We start from the raw sequence: 25,000 nt of genomic DNA, 5'->3' as shown, positions 1-25,000 counted from the left end.
CCATTCATGTGGACGGACTGCTGGCCATCGTGATCTTCTACGTGTTGATCCTGATGGTGGGGATCTGGGCGGCGTGGAAGAACAAGAGCTCCGGGATCTCGCAGGGAACTGACCGCAGCGAGAGCATCATGATCGGCGGCAGAGACATCGGGCTGTTCGTGGGAGGATTCACCATGACCGGTGCCCTTCTCTTCTCTTCTCTTCTCTTCTCTTCTCTTCTCTTCTCTTCTCTTCTCTTCTCTTCTCTTCTCTTCTCTTCTCTTCTCTTCTCTTCTCTTCTCTTCTCTTCTCTTCTCTTTCAGAAATGAGTGTATTATAAACTTTTATCTATTTATTTACGACATGCATGGCTGATAAGAAGGATATTTCCTGAGTATTTGTTTGAATACTGCGAGTAAAACTTCTACAAATTTAAAGCCTTTTATCTTTTTATTTTAATCTAGTTTTCATAAAGAAAGACGGATTGTTTTTTTCCTTCTGAGATTTTTTTCTTTTCTTTTGTCCACCCCATATGCTAATTAGAAATAAATATATTCAAGAAATCCAATCCCTTGTTCTGCTCTGGGCCGGGTTTCTCGATAAAGATTGATTTTAGCGCTGAAGAACGTTTTCTAGAGTCATTTCACGATCGTTGATTGGTTATTGTTTCACGCGCGTTTACCTGAGCAGGTGACAGTCGCACGTGACCCTTCTGTAGGAGTCACTATCCATTGGTCAAGTGCTGAAATGACAATTTATAAAATGGCTCGTATTTGTAGCTCATTTAATTTAGATATGCATTTGTATTTGTTTTCTGCTTTTTTAATTATTTCATTTCATTTCATTATATATATATATATATATATATATATATATATATATATATATAAACGAGTAATAAAGTGTACAATAAAGTACAATCAAAAGCTTTAATTATAATCACATAGCAGTTGAATAAGGTAAAGGTGTAATCTGTGGACTGTCCTATATAAACAGGTATATATATATATATTCACACACATGCATTGAAACAGATTGAACGCAGGCACACAGTGGGCTGTTGTGTTTGTCTCTGTGTGTCTGATTCTCTCTCTGATCGCAGCCACATGGGTCGGAGGAGGATACATCAACGGCACAGCAGAGTCTGTGTATCTGCCTGGATCCGGCCTGGCCTGGGCCCAGGCGCCGTTCGGTTACGCGCTCAGTTTAGTAGTCGGTGAGATGATTTTACACGGATGAATTCAGCGTAATTCATGGATTTAAAACAGCATATTAGCACATTCAAATTAGCACAAAAAACCCATTACATGAAAACAATCACATAATACCAAGTCATGGCTTTACAGATACTAAAGGCTGATGTCTGTAAAAAAAGTTTTTTTAAATAGAGTTTTTAAAACACAGTGCCTCACATTTCGAGAGCTAATCATTGGCATGCATGTGTTGTAATCTCCTAGCATGTGGTCAGGCTGACACTGTGCTCTGTTGGTCCAGGTGGGATGTTTTTTGCGAAGCCCATGCGCTCTCGAGGCTATGTGACGATGCTCGACCCGTTCCAGCAGCTCTATGGCAAGAGAATGGGAGGCCTGCTCTTCATACCTGCTTTACTGGGAGAGATCTTCTGGTCAGCCGCCATTCTGTCAGCCTTGGGTATGAAAGTACACTACATATAACACACCGAAAGCTTCATAGATACGTCAGTGTTGTCTGAAGGCAGAGTAAAAGTGTCCTCTGCACAGGAGCAACACTGAGCGTGATTGTGGACATCAACATCAGCATCTCAGTGGTGATTTCTGCCTTGATTGCCATCTTCTACACGCTGGTTGGGGGTCTGTACTCGGTGGCGTACACAGACGTCGTCCAGCTCTTCTGCATCTTCATAGGTTTGGTGAGTCTTCTCTACAAACTCAGACATGTTGGCAGATTTTCCACACGAGACTGCGTTCGGTTAGACGTAATGCAGCTAAATAAACATTAAAACAGTGTCGTTTAAGCCCACCTGTGTTCCAGAGAAGCCCACTATGCCTGTTTGATTATATATATGCCACACATTTGACTGAATAAACACTAAATAAAGAACTGCTGATGAACCTGGATCGAGCTGAACTGCTTTGTGTTTCTCTCAGCTCTTTCACTCAGTCTCAGGTTCTTCCTATCAGATACAGACTGCTTTTGTCAAAGTCTGTCTTTGTTTTTAGGTTGACTAATCCTTCTTAGTCTTTACAATCATTTTTGTCTCCACATTGAAAACATGGGGTAAGGTTTCTGAATGAACAGAATGTGTTTTGAGTAAATTCAGTCAATGCTGTCTTATATAAGGTTCAGTGTGTTGCTGGCGTAGTGGCTTATTAGGAACAACAGTTGACTAAAATGCCAAATAGAGCAGAACATTTTATACTGGTAAACTAATGGTAAACTGGTTAACTAATGGGTTATGGGTAAAATCAGGTAGAAATGGCTCTTTAAGGTAACATGTAGGTTACTACACTGCATAAAGACAGATCAATAAATATTAGTTTGGCTCAAGATAAATCTGATTTATTTATTTATTTATTTTTGAAATCATTTGTGACCCTGGAGCACAAAAGCAGTCTGAAGTCGCTGGGGTATATTAGTAGCAATAGCCAACAATACATTGTATGGGTCAAAATTATCAGTTTTTCTTTAATGCCAAAAATCATTAGGATATTAAGAAAAGATCATGTTCCATGAAGATATTTAGTAAATTTCCTACTGTAAATATATCAAAACTTAATTTTTGATTAGTAATATGCATTGCTAAGAACTTCATTTGAACAACTTTAAAGGAGATTTTCTCAATATTTAGATTTTTTTGCTCCCTCAGATTCCAGATTTTCAAATAGTTGTATCTCAGACAAATATTGTCCTATCATAACAAACCATATATCAATGGATTTATTCAGCTTTCAGATGATGTAGAAATCTCAATTTTGAAAAATTGACCCTTATGACTGGTTTTGTGCTCCAGGGTCACATTTATTAATTATTTATTTCATTTTTGCTGCAACATCATGCTGCAGATTTTCCGTCTGTTCAAAAACTAGTGCTTTAAACTACCAGTCAATATTAGGTGCATTTAATTAATAATTCATAAAATTCTTATTGATATTAATTTTGTCAACTGACAGTGACTGAACTAAAAAGTGCCAAATAAAAAGTAAAATATCAGTAACAAATGTCTGTATATTTTATATTTAGCAAATAATAAAACAAATGTCCTTATATGGTTTGTGAGTTTATTAAAGTATGAAAGATGAACAAAAATATCAAGTGATTTGGTTCATGTTTCCATGGCATGCAACGGCTAGCTACTAATATCTAAAGTCAGGCTGAAGTATGATCTTTTTGTAATTTCCACGATTTATTTGACCTAGCTTGTGTTGTGAATGAGCTGACGCTGAGATAATAGCAGTTGGATATCACTGAAAATGTCAGAATGTATAAATCCGTGTGATTTTCCCCCTCGTGTCTTAATTTAGTGGATAAGCGTGCCGTTTGCCCTGTCCAATCCCGCTGTGTCAGACATTGGCGTCACAGCAGTAAACACCGTGTTCCAGTCGCCGTGGCTGGGTGAGATCCATCCTTCTGATGGCTGGATATGGGCCGACAACTTCTGTCTTCTTGTGAGTCCGTGCAGAAACACACTCGCCACATGAAACAGAGCCCACACACAAACATGATTTCATCGAAACATTCATGCACAAATGGAATAACTACACAAGAACAAATGACTAATGCACTATTATCATTCTAGTAACAACTATTACCAATAATAAACTCTGATTAATGATTTAATAAGTAATAGTGCTCAGTTGAAACTATTACCTAATCAATAAATACTATTTTTTATATATATCCTGGAGAACTACTAAGAACTACTGTATACAGGTTCATAATTAATGTGAATTATTCATAATGAATAATTAATTATAAATTGAAGATCATGGTAAGCCACTAGTAATGACTCAAGAATGACCAAATCCTTCTGAAGAAATGACTAATTATTTGGATCAGAATTCTAAAGTGAAGATCATGATCACTCACTAGTAATGATTTAAGTGTTAATCTAGCAAACTGTATTACTAACCAATACTTTACAGAGCCCTCAAAAGTTTACATTGACTTCAGTCATTACTATGGAGTGATCATGATCTTCACTTTAGAATACTGATCCAAATAATTAGTAATTCCTTCTGAGGAATATCATAATACTTGAGTCATTACTAGTGGGTTACCATGACCTTACCTTTAGAATTAATTATACATTATGTATTATTCATATTAATTATTAATTAATTAAGCCAGACTTGTAATCCAAAGGTTGTGGGTTCGAGTCTCGGGCCGGCAGGGATTGTAGGTGGGGGGAGTGAATGTCCAGCGCTCTCTCCACCCTCAATAGCAAGACACCGAACCCCCAACTGCTCCCCGGGCGCCGCAGCATAAATGCTGCCCACTGCTCCGGGTGTGTGTTCACGGTGTGTGTGTGTGTGTGCACTGCTGTGTGTGTGTGTGTGTGTGTGTGTGCACTGCTGTGTGTGTGTGTGTGTGTGTGTTCACGGTGTGTGTGTGTGTGTGTGTGTGTGTTCACGGTGTGTGTGTGTTCACTGCTGTGTGTGTGTGTGTTCACGGTGTGTGTGTGTTCACTGCTGTGTGTGTGTGTGTGTGTGTGTTCACTGCTGTGTGTGTGTGTGCACGTTGGATGGGTTAAATGCAGAGCACGAATTCTGAGTATGGGTCACCACCATACTTGGCCGTATGTCACGTGAATACAGTATTTCTTGGGGAGGTATGAAAAAAATAATAGTTACTGATTAGCTAATAGTGAACTACCACATTCACTAAGCACTATTACTTACAAATTCATTAATCAGTGATTCTGCGGTTCACAGGCGATTGGTTTTGGCTGTGTCTGTGTGTGTGTGTGTGTGTGTGTGTGTGTGCAGATGCTGGGTGGGATCCCGTGGCAGGTGTATTTCCAGCGGGTTCTCTCCGCCTCCTCGGCCAGCTACGCTCAGTTCCTGTCCTTCCTGGCTGCGTTCGGCTGTCTGGTCATGGCCGTGCCGTCCGTCCTGATCGGCGCTATAGGAGCCTCCACAGGTAACACCAGCAGAGTTTTCCTGAAGAGAGCGCAGTGTTTCTCTCGCAGCTCTCCAGCCGTGTGAGAGGAGATCTGAGATCTGAGATCTGAGCTGCCAGCGGCGGGGGATTTCACTGGCCTCTCCGGCGTAACGCTGATGACTCCAGATGGCTGCTGTCATTTATGTTTGAGGAAGCGTGCTTTTAGCTGAATATGGCCGTATCTACAGGGGCTTCATTAAAGCTGTTGAGTGCAGGCATGTGAATCAGAGTCTCAGCTCATCAGCAGATGTTTACTTGCAGCCCAAATGAATAAACACTGATTTACAAAACACATACAGTCAAACCAAACATTATTCAGACACCAGATATCATTTTTGATACTTTTTATGTCGCGTGCAGGACACTATAGTTAATTTATGTGAGTGAGGATAACAAAATAAAGCTAACTGTGACATATTATACCCAAAAATTCTTCATTCAGTGGACTACCAGTAAAATTTGGGAGCAAAAATTATTCATACATTTTCTTTGACCTGACCACGTTTTGCTCAAGTGTTTTTCTTTAATTGCTAATATGACCTTTTTACACCACAGACTGAAAAAAATGAAGCGTTGCATGGTGATTGGTTGAGCTAAATTGGTTTTATCTAAATGTGTGACCCTGGACCACAAAACCAGTCTTAAGTGTCAGTTTTTCGAAATTGAGATGTATGCATCATCAGAAAGCTGAATAAATAATCTTTCCATTGATGTATGGTTTGTTATGATCGGACAATATTTGTCTGAGATACAACTATTTGAAAATCTGGAATCTGAGGGAGCAAAAAAATCTAAATATTGAGAAAATCTCCTTTAAAGTTGTTCAAATGAAGTTCTTAGCAATGCATATTACTAATCAAAAATTAAGTTTTGATATATTTATGGTAGGAAATTTACAAAATATCTTCATGGAACATGATCTTTACTATTTTTGGCATAAAAGAAAAATCTATAATTTTGACCGATACAATGTATTGTTGGCTATTGCTACAAATATACCCCAGCGACTTAAGACTGCTTTTGTGCTCCAGGGACACATTTTCTAAACTATAGCGAATAAACTGTTATAATGTGAGAAATGTTGAAGGTGTCTGAATAAATTAAATCAGGCACACTGTTTCAACTCCTTCAGACATTACAAATGATACTCACATGATGAATATGATGTGTGTGTGTGTGTGTTGAGACTGGAATCAGACATCGTATGGTCCAGTTCCCCCAGTGGAGAAGGACGAGTCAGATATGATCCTGCCCATCGTCCTTCAGCATCTCTGCCCTCCGTTCGTCTCTTTCTTCGGTCTGGGGGCGGTGTCAGCCGCTGTGATGTCCTCCGCCGACTCCTCCATCCTCTCCGCCAGCTCCATGTTCGCACGAAACATTTACCAACTTGCTTTTCGGCAGTCAGTAAGTTCTTTATACTACTGTATTTCTGTGTAAAACCTGTGAAAACACAACGTAAGCAACTTTACAAAACACAAACTCTTGCCATATTATAAGAAATTGTCAAGGCTGATACCGTTGATTACATTCTGGGGTACTCTCCAAAACGACCTAAGATGGTAACTCAGGGAGAATAATTGCTAAATAAATTATGTTATTAATGTTTTCTTTGCGCCCAAAAAGTATTCTCGTAGCTTCGTAAAATTACATTCTTACGGGTTTGGAACAACATGAGGGTGAATAATTAATGACAGAATTTTCATTTTTGGGTGAATAACCCTTTAACGTGTGGCTCCGCAGGCGTCGGACCGAGAGATCGTGTGGGTGATGAGGATCACTATCTTCGTGTTTGGAGCGCTAGCGACCGCCATGGCCCTCCTGACGGGCTCCGTTTACGGCCTGTGGTACCTGAGCTCAGACCTGGTGTACGTCATCATCTTCCCTCAGCTCCTCTGTGTGCTGTTCATCAAGGGCACCAACACCTACGGCTCGGTGGCCGGCTATGTCTTCGGGCTGCTGCTGCGGGTCGGCGGGGGCGAGCCCTACCTCAGGCTTCCCCCGTTCATCTACTACCCCGGCTGGCAGATGCGCCAGAAGGAGCAGCGTCTCACGCGGGAGGTGGAGCACTTCGTGGAGCAGAGGTTCCCCTATAAGACGGTCTCCATGCTGGCTTCTCTTCTGAGCAACACTGCCTTCTCATACGCGGCCAAGTATCTGTTTGAGAGCGGCACGCTCTCACCCAAGTACGACTTCCTGGACGCAGTGGTGTCCAGACACAGCAAAGAAACGATGGACAAGACCACGCTCGTCGCCCACGACACTATCGTCCTGTCAGAGCTGGCTGCTGTTAAGCCGCGTCATGGAGGCTCTGTGGCAGGAACGTTCGTGAACGACGAGGGCGAGATGAGTCCCGACTCCAGCACTGAGCACCAGGAGAGACGGGTATGATTACGCACTGAAGACCAAATCCACAAGCTGGATGACAGCAGGCCAAAGAGGGAAAACTGTGCAATACTAACAGAGCGGAAACAAGTAGTACAGTTACTATAGACTTGATGTGATTGACGGTATGTATGAAACAAGCTTGCATTTATTCCTTTTTCTGCTTATAATATAACTGTTATAGAGCAATATGTTTTAAAAGCATCTGTTACTGTCTGTAATTCCACAGTCCATGTGTTCTTTTAAGGAAGTGGTTCACCCAAAAACATGCTGTCTTTATTTGCACACCCTCAAGCCTGGTATATGAAAGCAAACAGACTATTAAGCATCAAAGATGATAGAAAAGTACTCCTCGTGTCACATGCACTATATTCCTAGTTGGTCCTTCTTAATATTAGCATTAACATTACATTTGATCCAATGTGCTTTTTGTTTACATGCATGCTGTTCTGCAGAACTCTTGCCAGACTGGCATTTGCTGCTGTTGAGTTTGGGGTACGGATGGATTTAGGGTCCGGTCAGCTGTGTTATTCATTACATGCTTTTTAAAATTTAAAGGATTAGTTCACTTCCAGAATAAACATTTCCTCTCCCCTATGTCATCCATGATGTTCATGTCTTTCTTTCTTCAGTCTTTGAGGTTTTTGAGGAAAACATTCCAGGAGTTTTCTCCATATATTGGGCTTTAATGGGAGAGAACGGGTTGAAGGTCCAAATTGCAGTTTTAGTGCAGCTTCAAATGGCTCTACTCAATCCCAGATATGGCTCTTATCTAGCGAAACGATCTCTCATTTCCTCAAAAAAATAAAAGTTTATATGCTTTGTCATAACACACGCTTGTCTTGCACCAGCCCAACCTCGCTCATGACGTAGTCACGTTGGAAAGGTTGTGACGTACGCAGAAGTGCCGACCCAGTGTTCACAATGTGAACATCAAACACCCTTTACAAAAAAAGGTAAAAACAATGATGTCGGACGATTTAGAAGTTGGAGGAGAAAATCAGACGTAGTTTTTTGCCCTACTCTAACTTTTTTGAACCAAAGGACACAAACGAAGAACTAACCACATGTGACATTTCCAACGTGATTAACGTATATTAGAAAGTATATAAATGTTTTTTTTTTTTTAATGACCGATCATTTCACTAGATAAGACCTTCACTCCTCGGCTGGGATCGTGTAGAGCTCTTTGAAGCTGCAGTTTGGACCTTTAACCTGTCAGCCTTTGTTAAAGTCCACTATATGGAGAAAGACCTGGAAAGTTTCCCTCAAAAACCTTATTTCTTTTCGACTGAAGAAAGAAACATCAACATCTAAATGATCAGGAAATTTTAATTCTGGAAGTGAACTAATATTTAAGTACAATGTAAAGTATGTGTATTGTGTGTTGTATGTTTTTATGCAAGTTGATGTAGACAGCTGATATAAAGTGGGTTCTCCTAGTCTTCTGAAGCCACGTGATAGCTGTGTTTGGGGAATTTAAGTCACTGTTCACTCTCTAATGCCATTCATATTCAAGTTTGCTGCAGAAATGGCAAGATCCTGCTACTACTTGTGTGATTTTTGGACTTTCTGGAGTTAACAGTGTCTGTCCCTATTCACTTTCATTGCATAAAAAGAGCAGTAGGAACATGTTAACGTTCTGTTTCATGTAAGAAAGGAAGTCAAAGCTGTTTGGACTTACTTAAGGACAGGATTGTCAAATATTCCTAGCCCTACCAAAATGTTGCTTTTTCTTCTTTTTTTTAAGGAGGCTTTAGATTAAATTTCTGGTTGGATGGAGCAAGTAGTCTAAACAAGCACATTTTGACTGAAGGTCAGACCTGATCAGGCAGACTTAAGTAGATGATAGATGAAAATCAACAGCATATTCTAACAGAAGCTCTGTGAGGAATATATAGAATTATAAAGAGTTACATGATTTTAATGCAAAGGTGAAGACAAAACATCTGGATGGCTCTGTGGAGTACATTAAAATCATGTAATGCACACCTAGCCATGGAGTATACTGCTTATATTTTGGTCACACGGCCGGCACTGACAACTTAAAGCTGTCAATGATGTTTGCAGTGCAAAATATGACCAGACAGGTAAAAATGATAGTTATTTAGAGATCCAGGTTGTTAGAATGAATTATTATCATCACATTTGAATCCCCAGCATCTGTATATATCTCTGTAGTGAAGCAAAAACAGCAATGTTGCCACCTTATTGCTAAGAAATATATCATATGTAAAACCTTCATAAATATATTTTTAGTAGCAAAGCTCCTTCATTGACAGAATCATGTTGGTAGTGTTGACGGTATGCATATACATTAATGAAGGAGTTGATTTATGTGCAGTAATCTGCCTCATGTTCTAGATGGGAGCAGCTGATTGGTGCTCTGCCTGTAATCCATCAGCCAATGAGCTTGATGTAAATAGTCTTGCTGCAGCTGCTTTACTGCGGCCCGCCGTCAGGATGTTCTCTCAGATGTGCTGAGAATATTAGCGACTGATGCATTGGCCATGTTTTATTACACTTGGACCTACACTGAACTAGGTCAACTCTAGCCAAACCAGCTCAGATATTCACAGTTTGAATAAACCTGCCTGTACGCCAGCCCAGAAACACATAGGTTTTATATAATTATGTATAATATATATCTAGTATTCGCTCAGTGTGCAGCAAACATGCCCTTCTTAATGATTTCTAGATACTGCTTATCCTGCACAAATTGACCATAAACATGATAAATGTCCACAGTAACAATTAATTCACAGACACATCCCCTAAAAACCAATCACACCGGTTGATTTTAGCTCATAATTCAGGCTATCAGTCAGTGATGCCTGTTGTTGTTTGGGAATATTAATACGGCCGCCGGGACGCTCAGGGGGATCCATCAGCAGGCCGGTCATATAGAGATCAGAGCTCAGAGCAGATATTTTGCCAGCTACACACCGACAGTCAGTTCACTGGCGATGACCATCCACCAGTTGAGTGGTTTATGTCTGTGTTTTCAGCTCTGTGTGTCTCAGCAGTAGCGAGTCTTTGTTCTAGTCTAGTCTAGCGACACCAGGGGCCAGATTTACTAAACAGCATTAGCATTAGAGCGCAATGAGAGGGAAATTCTGCAGGTGATTTACTGACAAGGTGCACATTAAAGAACACATTTAACGACCAGCCCAATCCACCAAGAGCAGCACAAACTACCGCCTGCTTTAAGACATGCTGTTTTGGGGGTGCTAAATAATGCTGCAAATACCAGTGACAAGGCAAGTGCAAATCTTAGTAAATCGCATTGCGTGATTCGTTTAAATAGTCTCCTCTCATAAATTTACAGATCGAAAGGCAAACTCCTACAAACAAACGCATATTCAAAAATAAGCGTGCACGCCTTTTCAGCGCTAATTTCCCACCGCGTGTCTTTAGTAAATCCTGATGTGGTTTTTTAACGCCAAAGGAGGGTTTGTGCTGTGAGCTGATAGTAAATCTGGCACCAGGTCTACTAACTCCATCATAAACGATCACACCAAGAGTTGTCACGACTCAACTGGGTCTACAGTAAATATAACTATATAGCTACAATTCTCAATGTATAAAGTCATTCTTGAATACATGTAAATATACATGAAGAGTTAAATTGCAAAAATAGATGACTCCGTTTTTTTTAATTTTTCAAAAATCATGTTTTTTATTATGTTATCATGTTTTTATTGTGTTAGTTAGCGGTATTTTTTTGTTATTTTGTAACCTAGTCAAAATAACCCAACTGCAGTTTGAGATTAATTGGAATGCAAAAAATGAAATGAAAAAACATGATTTTTGAAAATTGTTCAAAACTGTGTTTGCAAATGAACTCTTCATATATTATAGACTTGTGATCTTTTTCATACTGCTAGCTGTCAGATGCATTCACATGCACAGCAACACATCGATCAAAAATCACATCAGCACACAAACCTGTTTACAGATGAATTGATCAATAGCGGAAGGATTCGTGTTTACACAAGATTCGAAACGATCAATGTTTGTCCAGTATGTCGTCAAAACAGGAAGTTTTGAATGCTCCTCCTGAGCTGCTGCTTGGTGGCCATGGTTGTAAATTCTTACTTTTGATTTTTTTGTCCCATTTTCCTGTTGCACTGCAAGTGTTTGACATGAGCCGACACGACACCAGAGGTGTTTACATGACCTGCAAAGACTGTGTGCTTAAACCATGTATGACCCGATTAAAGCCATTTACATATGCTTGCTTACATCATTCATAGCTGATGTGGCTAAAGCCTGTTGGCTATGTACAGTATATACCTCTCAAACATACATAATGCTTCAATGCACATGAAATGTGAAACAAACAGTATAATGACTTGTAAAGACACTGTAATGCCTAATCAGTGTTTCATCTGCCACAGTAATGTCTTGTGAAAAATATAGGGGCTTTTCTCATCAAATATTGATATGGCATAATCCATATAATTGATTCCATTGAAACAAATGATGATGGAAATTAGTAATAGAATCGTATTGTCCATTGAATGTTGTTTTAAATTGTGTTGAAGTTGCCTTGATTGTCTTTGTTTGACAGGCTAGCCTGATGTCATGTTATGCCTCTGTGTCTGGAGATCTGTTGACTTGAATGTGAGTGTATATATTCATAATGTCATACAATATGCAGCCCTGGTAAAAATGAGTAAAACAAAAGAGTTTTTCATTCAAAATAATCCAACAAATGTAACCTTCAAAGTGAAATCACTGAAAGAAAAATATTTGTTAAATAATTTTTTTTTTACATTGCATTTTTTGTTTTATAATTATATTCTAGAATTATATAATAATTATATAATTAATTCAATTAAATGTTAGATTATTGAACATATTCTGAATGAAAGACTAAGAAGCACATTTACAGCATATTTTGCTCGGTTTTACAAAGGGTCCAACATTGTGTGTGTGTGTGTGTGTGTGTGTGCGTGTGTGTGTGTGTGTGTGTGTGTGTGTGTGTGTGTGTGTGTGTGTGTGTGTGTGTGTGTGTGTGTGTGTGTGTGTGAGAGAGAGAGAGAGAGATATTTCCAGTACAGCTGCGTATGAAGGAAATATTTCAGTGTCCTACAAGTGATTTGTTGTATTAATATATTTATCTGTTGTTGTAAACAAATCTATTTTTGTGTGGTGTATCTGCTATATCTAGCATAGCTGCGTCAGAAGATCAGAGATGTAATGACAACCAGTTCTGAAGGAAATATTTATCTACTTATAATGTGAAGAATAAGTCAAGTATTAAATGATGTTGTTTGGCATTAACTGGCTATTTGTGTTTTCTGAAAACAGTTAAATAACACTAGATCCATAGCTTCTAATGATGTCTTATAGTAGTAACTGGTATACTGTCATTATTCAGCATTGTTCATTTGCATTAGACTGTTTCAAATGATTTAATAATGAATGAATCAAGTTTCTGAAGTGCTACTATCAATATAATTATGAAGCTGGTGCTGGTGACACAGCAGAGGAACAGACTGAGTTACTGATGGTGTAGAAACAGTGCTTCACAATTAAGAGCTGTATTAAAACAAATGAAAACAAAACATCTGTGTTTATCCTGATGTTTTAAAGTTGCCTTTAAGGGAAAGAAAAGAATAATATGTGTCCCTGGAGCACAAAAGCAGTCTTAATACATTGTATGGGTCAAAATTATAGATTTGACCAAAAATCATTTGCATATTAAGTCAAGATCATATTCCATGAAGATATTTTGTAAATTTCCTACCGTAAATATACCAAAACGTCATTTCTGATTAGTAATATGCATTGCTAAGAACTTCATTTGAACAACTTTTAAAGGTGATTTTCTCAATATTTAGATTTTTTTGCACCCTCAGATTCCAGATTTTCAAATAGTTGTATCTCAGACAAATATTGTCCGATCATAACAAACCATACATCAATGGAAAGATTATTTATTCAGCTGATGATGATGTATAATCTCAATTTTGAAAAGTTTTGTGGTCCAGGGTCACATATGCGTTAGATATGCAGATCTTTGTGGAACGAACTTAAGAATCTTTTTTTCTGCAGTATGTAGTGTTTTTCACTCTGATATCCATCTGTTCTCCAAAGCGCTGGTCCTCAGTAGTCGCTGAAGCACTCGAATGATAATATAGTAAATGGTGAAAGTACAATACTTCTGGAGAGATGCTGATGAAGGAATACTTGAGCTGTACTGATGAGTATAGTTCTATTGATCCAATCAGAACATATTTATAACATCTACAGCTGCAGGTTCCCTCAGAGACAGGTGAAACTTTATTAAATTACAATAACAACCAAAACAATAAACCAGGAGGCCAGGGATCAGAACTGAAAAGATTGACAAAACAGCCACAATGGACACCGAACAAGGGACACACTGGGGTATAAATACACAGAGGGCTAACAGGCAAACAAAGAACAATGAAGGGCAAATGAACAGGAAAGCAGAGCCAGGAGCCAGGGCAGGGCTCACACACAAACAGCAGGAGCAAAGAAATGTAAAATAGTTTCAATATTGAATTGCTACATTATATATTCCAGCAATGAGAGGATAAAATCTCTGTTTTTGAGGTAAACTCCCTCATCGGAAAGAGAGACGCAACTCTCATCTCTCTCTCTCGAATCGGCCATATTTGAGAAAAAGGTTTAGCCATTTCTAATTACTGGGGGACTAGCCCCCTCAATGCCTATGGTGGTTACTTTTCATTCAAATCTTTTTTAATGCCAAAAATGCTTACATTTATGGTGTTTGCCTCGGGCAGCCATGTTGCCGCTGTTGCTGGTTTAATTAATAATTCTCATACCCCTTCGTTTGAAGTGTGGTCTCATATCATCTTCGTTTGAAGGGCTATCTGGACAGTGGGATGACCTCCGGGAGCACTGAAACCACGAGGGAAACTTTTATAGCCCACAGTGCATGGAGAGAGGCAGCGTCTCAGAGCACAGTCTATGTACTGTAGAGGCTCATTTAACCAACGCAGGTCTTAAAAGCCATTTCCTTCCCGTCCAGACAGTTAGCCAAGGTGCAAAACTCAACTCTATAGTCCTCTGTAGAGCCCGTACCTTGTTGGATAGACAATAGTTTCTCTGCTGGATGCATATTGTTTTTAAGTCTGGTGTTCTCTAATGCCGGGCGCTCTTAGAGACGAGGGAAAGCAGGATCCATATGCAGGCGAAACTTTATTAGATAATAACAATAACAACCAAAATAAACAAAACATGCAAAAACCAGGAGACCAGGGATCAGAACTGAGAACACAGACGAAACACCAGACACTGAAACCCTAATAGGCAAACAAAGAAACACCTGGGAACTATAAAGGGCAGATGTTAAGAGAAAAACTATACCACACCAGACGAGAAGTAAGTTAAAAGTCTTCACACCAGACATCTAACAACTACTGCATTAGTCCATGTCCTGCAAACATAAACTACAAACCTGCCAGATCTGCCTTGCTCATTTTCACGATGGATGACTTCTCCAGTGTCTTCTAAAGTGTGTTGATTAAAGATGTTGCTGTGCTATCAATAAGCTCACACTAGAGCAGACTTCAAGAGAACGAGAGGAAACTGCTGAGCTGTCAGTTTAGTCTGAACTCTGAGCTCAGCGCCACTGTTTATTAGTGTATTCCTCCTTTAGCTTTGCATAGTTCCTTCAAACCATATCAGTTGACATCATGACACAGTGGTTCATTATGGGAATATATGTGTTAAAGTGCTCCCATTATGGATTTTTGAAATGCAGTGTGTAACTCAGCTCTAAGTGAATGAAAATATCCTGCAAAGTTTTAAATCTTAAAGTCTATGAAGTTATTGTCTCTCAAAAGAAAGAGTCGACTCTGAATCATTGAAACAAGTCATTATTAAAACGAATCCCAAGCCATTTCATGCTGATGTCAACATGACGCATATTCTCCCACTTGTTGATTTTGGCATTGGTCTGAATGAAAATGCAAATTCATTCTTTGCCACTAGGTGCCGCTTTTAGAGCTGTGAACATAGCCGCTTCGCCAGTAACGCTGTACACAAAGCAGCACTGAAATGAAATCGACCAATCACCGCAGATTAGCGTCACGCAAAGGAGGGGCTTGGAAAACTGAATCATTGAGTGAATCGTTTGGGAGTCGCTGAACAAATAAGGTAAAATTAATGCATATTATAAGAAAATGAAAGTGTTTTTGACCTTGCATGCATGTCAACCTGTTGTTGGGACTCCTAAAACCAAATGCTTTTCATCATGCTTTAATGTAAAAAGTTTCTTAGGTTTCTGCCAGTCATAGCCTGAACCACTGAGACCTTCTACACTGTTAAACTGGTAGCTTTATCACAACACAGAGTTCAAGCTCACAACAGACTTTATATGCAACCATGTCTCCTCCTGAGGAGCAAAGGACTTTAAAAGCAGAACGCTTTAATACACAACCACTGACCCAGATACACTGAGTCTTGTTTTAAAGCCTCAAACAAAGGCAGAGGTGGAAGTGAAAGGGAGATTCTGACGAGAAATACATTTGCTGTAATGCTTCAGATGTTTGGAGATAAAAAGCCTGGAGTCCTGGAATAGGCCGTGGTGCTTCACATCAGACTAAGTGCTCCTTTAAAGCAGAGAGAAGGCCTGGAGCGTCCACATGTGATGTTGGCTTTACAGCAGCATCCACGTGAACCATCACTGCAACACGGTTTGAGACGCATTTTACTGGGATTCATCTTCTATGATCTAACAACTCCAACTGATCTGGAGACATAAACCACATGAAAAAATACTATAGTAATTTACAGTAAATACTAGTGATTTTGAACTATACTATGGTAAAGTGAATTATACAGTATTTACAACACTTTGTTAATGAATGCTGCAGCATAGTGTAGTATTAACTATAGTGAACTGATAAACTGTAATAAATACTGTAGTATACTTTAGTTTTTAATACAGTAAACTGTAGTGTATTATAGTATAATATACCCTATAGTAAGAAAACGTAGTACAGTATTGGGTAAAGTAGTGTGTTTGTATTACTATAGTTGTTATATTACCACAGCAACTATAGAATTACCACAACACATTAATTCCAGTACTTTACTATAGTATTTAAACCTCAAGAATGGCACTCTTTTCCAGTGTTTTGTGATTTCAAGCGATTTCAAGCTGGATGGAATGGATCTCGAAGTTAGCTTCACTGATTGTTATTTTACTGCTTATCACTATAAAGCTGTTTTGAAAATGTCTTTTGTATAAAGCACTAAAAAATAAAGGAGAATTGTCTTGTTTTGCTGTTTGTTCTTAACAAGAGCTCTTGCAAACGTGTAGGATTTGTCCCCATCATGTGCTGTAAATGCAATCTTTATATTGGACCGGAACAGAGCGGTGATGAGGACAGTTAGCGGAGGTGTGTGGTTCTTGCTGTGATTGCCAGGACGAATGGAAGCCCGTCCACCTCACTGCCTGTCTTTAATTAAACAGGCCGCTGTCTTTGCACAACTCAGCACCGGGCAGATTGATCACTTGCTGTTATAATGAGTTTAAACATAATAACAGCACTTTTTAAACAGTCTTCATTCACTATCCTGCAATGTTTCATCGAAACAAGGTACACAATCCGATGAAGAATCAGGGTAAAGTGTGTCGTTACGCTCAGCAGAGTGTATCATTATATTTACAGTATAAAATGGCCTCTTTGTTATTATCCTAGATGTTTTTGAAAAATAATGTGGCATTCTTCTGCAAGAATATAGTCAGTAGCATTTAAAATAATGTTATTGAGTAGTATCTCTGAGAGCAGTATGCACACATGATTAGCGTCACTGCTGTTACTGTGTCGTGTGTAATTGGACTCCTGTCAGTTTATACAAATCACCTTGACAAATATGCCTAGAGCAAATTTATATTGACTTCTGCAATTTCCCTGTTTAATTTTGCTGGTATCAGTTCCTATTTCATTCTGTTCTCAATAAATGCTGTCCATCAAGACATGTTTAGTTTAGTTTAGTTTAGTTTAGTTTAGTTTAGTTTAGTTTAGTTTAGTTTAGTTTAGTTTAGTTTAGAGGCTCTCGCAGAAACAGCGTCTGACATTTCTGTAGTCATTTCTGTGCAATATATATACTGTATATATATACATACTCCTGATCTCCTGATCCTCACTGGCATTGGCTATGTTTTTCCTGAATGAACTGAATGAGTGAAATCAATGGCATTCTGTGTGTGTTCCAGGGGAAAAAACAGTGAGTGACTGACGTCTCACATGATGCCTTGTGGGTTTGTATTATGAATGTTGGCAGGTGATGGACAGGACTGCAGGCTGGGGTCTGATATTGATTATCGTTCCCTTCATATGTCACTCTGTAAGTGATTGCTGCTTACGTGTGCGGGTGTCCTCACTAACAGCTAGACCAACACTTCAAACCAGTGAAGATTTAATATATCGTACATAAACACTAGTTATAGTGTGTGTGTGTGTGTGTGTGTGTGTGTGTGTGTGTGTGTGTGTGTGTGTGTGTGTGTGTGGCAAATCAGCATATTAGAATGATTTCTGAAGGATGGTGAAGACTTGAGTAATGATGCTGAAAATACAGCTTTGAAATCACAGGAATAAATTACATTTTAAGTATATATTAAAATAGAAAACAGTTATTTTACATAGTAAAAATATTTCAGAATTGTACTGTTTTTGCTGTACTTTGGAGCAAATAAATGCAGGCTTGATGAGCAGAAGAGAATACTTTAAACACTTTTGACTGGTAGTGTATATATATTCCATACATTAATGCACTTTCTTGTCATTGACTGGCCTGTAACTGGCCTGAGGTCAGGTGATTAATTGAATCATGCGGTTAAATAAAGCTCGATCTGATTGTGTTGTACTAGTGTTCGTGTGGCAGCGGAAGAGAGAAGAGCATCTGCTCACCACCTGCAGTCACAAACATCTCCTGTCTCTCCAAAGGCCATTCATATTTGGTGACTTTAATCAACTCAGTGGCTCTTTATAGATGCAGAGGACCCTCAGGCGTTCCCTCATTTGACAGCTGACTATATTGCAGTAAAGCACATGGCTTACACGAGAAACCTTATTAAACTGACACATTCATTCCAAATAGGAGTGAGTAACTGGAGTTAAATGAATGGACTAGTACATTTTATAGCTCAATAACACAAACATTTAAACTGGAGCAAATAACTGCAAACTCCACATTCTTCAAAGACTGAATTCAGCAGTGCATTTGCATCTTTTAGGTGCACAGACGTGTTCATGTCAGAAACAGCTGTTGGCAGGACCCTGCTGACCATAAATTACTCTGCGAAATGTTGGGGGAAGTGTAATGGTCTTTTATTTATGCAGCCATTCCTCATTACATAACAACCTACCCTGTTTGTAAAAAACAATATTATGTCAAAATTGGCGTTGTAAAACATGTGAAAGAGTGAAGCAGAAAATAAGGGAAATAACAAATTCCCACTGCCAAAGCTGCTCTCCTGAAACAGCAGCAGCAAACCTGATGAATCCATGCTTCGAGCGTTTATCTGACAGTAGCTATTACCTTTACACCATCAGAAAACACAGTGTGTGATTGCTCATCTATCCTGCTAACAAACTGCTGTCAAAGCACTCTGCCGCACAACCCTCGGCTAATGTTTTAGAGGACTGTCGTTTAAAAATGATTCAGGGCACAGCCAGATTTACCGAGGCAATATTAACGGTGGCAGTGAGCGCAGCTGGAGCAGCTGCGGAGGCGGACATAGGCCGGTGATAGATGTGCTGTCACTGACCACTGACAGTTATTTATGTGATTATTTTCTTCAGCTCCAGTATGAATCAGAGGCTGGAAAGGAGCTGACAGGGGAAAAAAATCCATTGTCATTTTTTCTGACACGGTCGAGACTTACAACCACCAAAGTCTATCTGTATCAACTGTGTGCATCACCAGTAAGCCAAGAGCCAGCTGTGTCTGTGCATGTGTATATGTTTCATATCAATAGTTTGCTTATTTCGTTTGATCTTCTAACCACCAGGACATTTCAGTGAAAGGGACTCTGCTTCGTTACGATCAAAGCAATACTCATGAACAGAGCAGCACTAGTTTAGCCTCATTGACTGTGTTGAGCTCAGCTATTACTGCCGTGTTAAATTAACCTCTGAACTGAGTGTGCATTTCACTCTAACAGAGCCGCCATCTAATGCTTTCAACGGTGATTTTATACCTCTGTATACACTGTATACAGAGGTATAAATAATTTATAGAATAAAATAAAATAGAAAATAAAATAAAATAAATTATTATAAAATAATTTATTTTAGCTACATTTAAATAAAATAAAAAATGTTGGAAGTTAGTCAACTAAATTTGTTTATTTAAATGTAGCTAAAATAAATTGATTGCAACCACTTACCTTTAAAAAATAGTCAATTCAATGAATCATTTTTTCAGTGTACCAGTTAAAGGGCTTAAATTTACCATCCTACCTAAATATTACAAGCATTTTACAAATGTATAGTTAGCCTTCTTTATTTAATTTAATAGCTTCCTTGTGCTGTTGTTACGTAGACACAAAACATTTAATTTATTCAGAAAACAGTGTTCACTGATAGATGCAATTCTAAACATTTGAAATGAAAAGTGTGCATAGAGCCCATATCAGATTAGCACTAAAACAGAATCTACATGCACAAGGTTAAGGCTAGAAGGCATATAGAAAAACTACTGGGCATCCACACATCAATATAGTGTCATTTTTCTCACACTGTACAACAATATTAGTATTTTTGCATTATTGTAAGGGGTAGGTTTAGGGTTAGGGTAGGAGTAGACGTTAATAAATCACAATCTACTAGGTAGAAAATTCAATTTATTGTTAGCTTTTGCTGTATCCCTTCTAGCCACAACCCATGCACAAGAGTGCATTTGTGTGTTTAAAAAGAGAACAGCTGTGGGTAGCAGCTCATTTGCACAGTACGCCAACAGAAAGAAACCAAAGTGAAGAAAAATGAGCACTCACTTGAGCAAAATGAGAGCTATACACAGGATCAGTGGTCTTCAAGTGGTGGGTTGCAGGGCTGTTATGATCGGTTGTGTAGTTAAGAAAGAATCTTCCTGCAGAAATAAACATTGTCAGTTAACATCACTGTCTGATGCCATTTCTAAAATAGACCTCTGACTGTATTCTGTATTCATGCACCATTCTGAATTAATTGAAATAGTATTGGATTATAAAAGCATTGCTTGTGTACCTGCAAATAAATCACACAGTAATAACACAGTGGCTTATTGTTTTATTTCCCATTCAGCCTATGTCATGCTTATTAATTTTGCATATTGTTGGGCATATTGATTGTGGCAGGGCCAATGAGTCTCAAAAAGTGGGTTCATGTATATATAGTATATTGTATTATGTATGCATAAAAGGCATTTGTGGCTACATCAGGCCATTTGTGTTTACGTTATGTTGTGCGCTGTATGCATGATGCTCATCAGGATTAATCAAATCTAGGCTTCATTAAATGAGAGAGAATCTGTGTATAAGGAATCAATCATTATATTGACCTACTGACACAGAACATCATTTCTACTGTGAACAGTCAACTTCTGATGATTAACCACTTGTCTTGTATATTGTGATTACTGAACACACACATATGCACTTTTAGCAGAGATCTGTTGTCCTTGTGTAACTCAGCCTGAGGATGGCACTTTTGGTACCATTACGTTAATTCAATTTTACTTAAGTACAAGTAAAAGTACCAGTCTAAAAATCTGCTCAAGTAAAAGTAAAAAGTAGCTCATTTAAAATTTACTCAAAGTAAAAATTACTTTGTTCCATTTTAACAATGGCAGGGAGGCAAAACTGAGATATGCCGAGGGTGCCACAGCCCTGCACAGCTTAGATATAACCCTAATTAAACACATCTGATCCAGCTAATCTAATCATTTAGGATTATTTGAAAACTACATGATATCTCAAACTAGTTGTTTTTGATTGAAGGAATCAGTTATTTAGAATAATAAGACATTTGGGCTGTTATCAGGCAAATTAAATCAGTATCAACAAAATGAATCTTTGCAGTGCAGAGGAAACACAGAAGCTTCATCTGAAGTGCTGTTTAGATGTATTTATATACTGTTTAATGCAGGACATGAATGCATTTAACCTGCAGTTACACATGCAGAAATAATGTTTGGATATATAAGACACAAAATGTTGAATAATCATTTGAAATTATTAAAAAAAGAAAGAAAGAAATCAAAAGATACTTTAAATGTGAAATTAAAACCACCAGTAGGTGATAGAAAGTCACTGTTAATAAGTGAGTCATTTAAACAGTTGATTCATTCAGGACCGAATCACCATCACGCTGCTCAGAGACACAGAACAGTGCTGTGGCTGTGTTTGGGATTATTTTTGTTGTGGAAATAGAGCAAAAACAGGCAATATGGTGCCTAAACGCAAGTCTCTTAATTAACTTCTTGTTTATTGAAATGATGTAAAAATATTCTATATGTAATCATGCAGATTTTTGGTGATATTGATTCACTATATGAAATAATATAAATATATACATTTTCTGCCCCGTTGATCTTCAATAATTGTAAATGCATTTGACCGGACTGAATCACGCAGTGAAAGAACGCATGCGCACTAGTCTAATCTAGACTTCACGGCACTCTGTAGGAGAGTTTGGTTTGGTTTTTGGCTAAATACTGATAATGTCAAATCGCACATCGTTAAAGCAACAATTACGATATTATCACAGACTATATATATATCGCACTGTCACGAATTCGGTCTATGAGCTTCCGTTCACTCACCACCAGAGGTCATTCGCTCACCACATTGACTCTTGCACTACACTAACTGTTGCACGTCACCCCGGACTGCATTTCCCATCATCCTTTGCACTGATCACAGCTGTCACCAATCTCACATTGCACTGATTACACAGCTGATCCCATCAGACACGCTTTATAAGCCTTGGACTTCCTCTCTGTCATTGCCGAGTATTGTATAGCGTATATATCACTCTCCTATCGATAGCTACTCTACGGAGCCCACGCAGTTGTCATAGTTTTGCCTTGCCTTGTGTGTTTTCTAGTGTTTTGATTCTTGCCTGTGTTTCCTGGATTTACCCTTTGCCTTGCCGTTCGGACTCTGTTTGCACCTCTCTTGAACTGCTGGTGTACCTGGATCATCTCTCTGCCTTGCCCTGTTGATATTGGTGGCCGATCAAAGACCCACGCTTGCCCTAGGATTACTCTTTGTCTTGCCCGTGCCATATCCGTTTGCTGTTTTTAGATTAGATTAGATTCAACTTTATTGTCATTTATGCAGAGTACAAGTACAGAGCTAATGAAATGCAGTTAGCATCTAACCAGAAGTGCAAGAATATAGTGTTTTATATACATATAAGTGCAGAGTAAATGAAGATAAGATTTACAGAATGTACAGTGGAATTGCTATATACAGTATTGAGCAGAGTATATACAGAATATAAAATAGGAATGCAATGTAGGGATTGTATGTACATTATGAACAGAGCAATGTAGATTATATAGATTACAGATTATATATACACATTATGAACAGCAGAAACGTGAGAACAGTGGTAATAAATAAATACAGCTGGATGAGTGTGCAAAGTATTGATAGAACAATGTATTCTATGCAAAATAGCAGTAGTGCAATATTTTAGAAATAGTTTACTGTGCTTGTACAGTAACAACTTTAGACAGTTTATAGTGTAATGACTTTGACAATGTGCAGTCTGTGCAAAATATGAGTAGTGCAAATGCATGTGTGTAAAGTACTGTGACCAGTGCAGTAATAAGCAGGTGCAGGTTAGATTGGAGGTGTGGCGTTCAGAAGTGTCACAGCCTCGGGGAAGAAGCTCTTCCTGAGCCTACTAGTGCGAGAGCGTAGGCACCTGTAACGCCTGCCGGATGGAAGGAGGGTGAAAAGTCCATGGTTAGGGTGAGAGGCATCCTTGATGATGTTTCTTGCCCTGCCCAGACAGCGCTTATGATAAATGTTCTCAATGGAAGTTAACTGGGTGCCGGTGATCCGTTGAGCAGTTTTCACCACCCGCTGGAGTGCTTTGCGGTCAGATGCGGAGCAATTGCTGTACCATACTGAGATGCAGTTCGTGAGTATGCTCTCAATGGTTGTTTGATCCTGCCTGTGATTTGACTATGTTTATTAATAAAAGCTTGCACTTGGATCCGCTTGCCTGACGTCTCGTTCGCCCCGTTACAGAAAACTCGGCCACACGAGGATCCAGCGGCTTTTCTAAGGAACCCTGGCCAGGTATGGATCCATTCGACCAGCTGCTCGACCTCAATTCTCTGAGATAACTTACAGGTACCCTTTGATGAGGTCGTATTAAAAGACATTTTTCGTTTTGGATTAAATGAGCCCATTAGTCGTGTTTACCTGAGGGGAAGTTTAATTGTAGTTTAAAGGACTTTATGGACTATGCTTTGCTGTGTGCTGACTCTTTGTTTACTATCCAGAATCTCTTCACGTCACCACTGACCTTCCAGAAAAATTGGAAGTGTTGATTAACTTTTCAGCCAAAGAAAAAGTCAAAATGTGATGTAATTTGGCAATGTTTCTGAGATTAAAAAAATATGATTTGACTGTATTACGAACATGCGTTGCATCAAATATCACCCCCAGATTGTTTAGTTTAGTTTGAAACTGTAAAGCAGAGCCATCCACACTTAAGGTTACGAACTCTACTTTGCACAGCTGGTGAGGTGAACCTATTATCATCGCTTCTTGTCACTGTTTAGACAGAGAACATTTTCAGACATCCATTTTATTTTTAATCTCAGTAAAACATTGAGAAAGAAAAGACAGGCATATTGACATCAGGCTTTGAATGTAGGGTTATTGGCATAAAAGTGAAAAGTTAAGCTTAAATGTTCTAAAAAGTTGGCCAAGTGGAAAAATGTAGAGCATTAGAGTAACTAATAGACCATTGACAAATTTTCATAGTTCCCAAGAAAAATTTGGAAGTTCAATGCTGTGTCACTCCAAGCAAACAATAAATTCATAATAAATGTGTGCAACAGCATGTTTTGCTGCAGTCGGATCTGGTTCGAGTCTCAGGTCTGGCAGGGATTGTGAATGTCCAGCGCTCTCTCCACCCTCAATACCACGACTGAGCTGAGACCCTTGAGCAAGACACCGAACCCCCAACTACTCCCCGGTGCTGCAGCATTGACTGCCCACTGCTCCGGGTGTGTGTTCACTGCTGGTGTATGTTCACTACTGGTGTGTGTTCACTACTAAGTGTACACTTGGATGGGTTAAATGCAGAGCACTAATTCAGAGTATGGGTCACCATACTTGGCCACACACTACTTCCCCTTTCCCTTTCCCTTTAGCTCAGACTTTTGAAGATCTTCCAAGTTCACAACTGCAAAGCCGCATTTTCTGAGACTCTTCAGGGCTCTATCTTGCAGCTCCATTAAGTGTCTGAGAGCTTCTGTAGCT

General features: G+C 38.9%; 1 protein-coding gene across 1 annotated transcript in view; it reads left to right on the top strand.

The window, feature by feature from the left end:
• The window catches only part of LOC306876167 (high-affinity choline transporter 1), a gene marked incomplete at both ends in the record, with an annotated part of 7,510 nt that extends 4 nt beyond the window's left edge, over positions 1-7,506 (top strand). Inside the window, 8 exons of the mRNA XM_079427148.1 lie at positions 1-180; positions 1,082-1,195; positions 1,474-1,629; positions 1,719-1,867; positions 3,480-3,623; positions 4,944-5,097; positions 6,305-6,522; positions 6,859-7,506. The exon at positions 1-180 is cut by the window's left edge and continues 4 nt beyond it. Of these exons, the coding sequence (XP_079283274.1) occupies positions 1-180; positions 1,082-1,195; positions 1,474-1,629; positions 1,719-1,867; positions 3,480-3,623; positions 4,944-5,097; positions 6,305-6,522; positions 6,859-7,506 (1,763 nt within the window). The remainder of the gene's footprint in view (positions 181-1,081; positions 1,196-1,473; positions 1,630-1,718; positions 1,868-3,479; positions 3,624-4,943; positions 5,098-6,304; positions 6,523-6,858) is intronic.
• Between the last annotated feature and the right edge of the window lie 17,494 nt (positions 7,507-25,000).

Source organism: Barbus barbus (genome assembly GCF_936440315.1).
Source record: "Barbus barbus genome assembly, chromosome: 10".
Taxonomy (NCBI): domain Eukaryota; kingdom Metazoa; phylum Chordata; class Actinopteri; order Cypriniformes; family Cyprinidae; genus Barbus; species Barbus barbus.
This window is presented reverse-complemented; position numbering and strand designations above follow the sequence as displayed.